Raw genomic sequence first — 2,202 nt, forward strand, 5'->3', positions numbered from 1 at the left:
AACACTTTTTTTATAATATTATCATCATCATCTCTCTCTCTCTCTTTCTACACACTAGCAAAAAGTTTACATCTGACCATTCCCAACTGCAGACCATGTTGTCAACATTGATTATACTGGTATGACACTTCCTCTGTGAATTGAGTGATGAGAGGGTTACCGTGAACATTATTATATATATATATATATATACATGTACCAGGAACTGATGCAGGAGTACTTGTGCCTGTTGTTATCGTGACAGGTGTTTGTGCAGTCGGCATGGCAACTGCATTAGTATGAAGTGGGAACCTTCCAAAGTTTGCTGCTGCAGTGACAATAGGCAAGCTGTTCTCTAAAAAAACAAACACGGTCATACAAACTACTTCATATGTATAGAAATATCATAGCTTCCACGTGGGAGCTCATCCAATATACATTTCTGCTCATATAATATTAATAACCGCGCAAATAGTGAACTACTGAATTTAGTTTCTACTGATAATAACACAAGTACAGATCTAGCCCGTCATTGCAATCTAAATACCTGAAGGAGTCGTTGCACTGGCAGCTTCAGCTAGCAGAGAGTGATAAGTAACCTCAGCCGGAACATAGAAATCTGCAAGCATGTCTGCCAGCTGGTTGTAGAAGTGTGTGTGATGCAGGAGTGCAAGCAGTGCTGGCAGACCCACCAAGGACACCTGCAAACACAATATCAACGAACCACTCTAACCTGTAGCAGATAACGCCTTATAATACCCACATTCTCAGAAACAATATAACTGAACTTTTATGACTACACAAAAAACACAACTGAATGTCAGCAACGGTTTGTAAATAGGCGAATCCCCTTTTTTGACACACATTAAGTACGGGTGACGATGTCACTCGGTTCATGTGCAAGATTCATCGGAACGTTGTTCAGATATCAGTAAGCATGCATTAGGTGAAAACACGCCTTACGCCAGATTCCTCATCCTTAACGATCGGTCCCAGCCAGGGAGGGTCAGTGTAGTCAGCAGATTCAGCTAAGGGCTGCGATGTGAGATTCACCAGCACCAAAGCCGCCTACATCCAAGCACAAACAAAGCAAAACTTTCACAATTGGGCTTATAGTCGAACCCATGGATTCTCACTATGTGATATAATGAACCTGTTTTACGCAGATGCACATGACAGCTTATTACAAATATTTTACTTACAACTAAGGAAATTTAATCAAAACAATGCTGCTTACTACACAATCGATCGATAATTCGTTACAAATACAGATTCATATATACAAAACCTAGTTAGGAATTGAGAGCACACTACACATCTTCACCCGAAAAATGCTCAGCTCAATGAAGCTTAATCACACCTGCTCTCGAACGATGCTGGCCTCTGAGTGGTCAAGTAGGTAGCTCAGTGTTGCTCCCCATAATCCTCCAGGAATATCAGGACAACTAGCCAGCATCACCTTCCTACCGTTAACACTCTGCGTAAGAGCTGCAACAATGGCTAGGCCGGCTGCTCGTACCTGGTGTAATGCAATTCCTTAATAGATTGACGATAAGGTACTTACGAAAAAAGCAAGCAGCTTGAGGTTCAAAAGGTTTGAGACACCCCTCGCTAATATGGTCAAACGTATCGCTGTTCCATTTCCTAACTGACCTATCTGTCTATGAATTAGATCACCGCTCCTTCGATATTGTTGATAAGTTGGTTAAGCTAGACCCGTTCATATACATTTTATGCAATGCACGCCGAATTAAAGACTTTGCGGCACTACATTACTAAGCAGCATTACTAAGCACTACATTACTAAGCAGCATTTTTAGAATGCGCATAATGCAATGATGATTGGCTAGAGCTTCCGGTCAATCAATCCAGGCAGGTAGGTCAAATAACATTATCACAAGCATATTGATCGTACAATCTTTACTACTATAGGTTATCTACTATGACCCAAGTTTTCAATCTATCTGATCTATTCATTCTATATGAATAAAATATTTTTCCTATATATACCAGAATAAGAATAATGAGTAGATGATAGGACATTATGCAATCAAAAAATGACAAAAGTATCAAAATCACAAGTTGATATGGTGATGAATAGGCTAATGTATAGGCTGATGTGGTGACAAGATGGGCTCTGATGACTGTAGACACGTTACCTCAGGATCCCTGTAGGCCCACAGTGGTACTACCCATGAAGAGCCGAGTCCTGTCTGCTTATCA

General features: G+C 40.6%; 1 protein-coding gene across 1 annotated transcript in view; it reads right to left on the reverse strand.

The window, feature by feature from the left end:
- Nucleotides 1-23: 23 nt before the first annotated feature.
- Nucleotides 24-2,202, reverse strand: part of LOC106809200 (rotatin-like) — a gene marked incomplete in the record, with an annotated part of 34,322 nt that continues 32,143 nt past the window's right edge. The window contains 3 exon segments of the mRNA XM_014812196.1: nt 24-334; nt 527-680; nt 943-1,044. Of these exon segments, the coding sequence (XP_014667682.1) occupies nt 102-334; nt 527-680; nt 943-1,044 (489 nt within the window).

This window comes from Priapulus caudatus, unplaced genomic scaffold (genome assembly GCF_000485595.1).
Source record: "Priapulus caudatus unplaced genomic scaffold, Priapulus_caudatus-5.0.1 Scaffold336, whole genome shotgun sequence".
In the NCBI taxonomy this organism is placed as follows: Eukaryota; Metazoa; Priapulida; class Priapulimorpha; order Priapulimorphida; family Priapulidae; genus Priapulus; species Priapulus caudatus.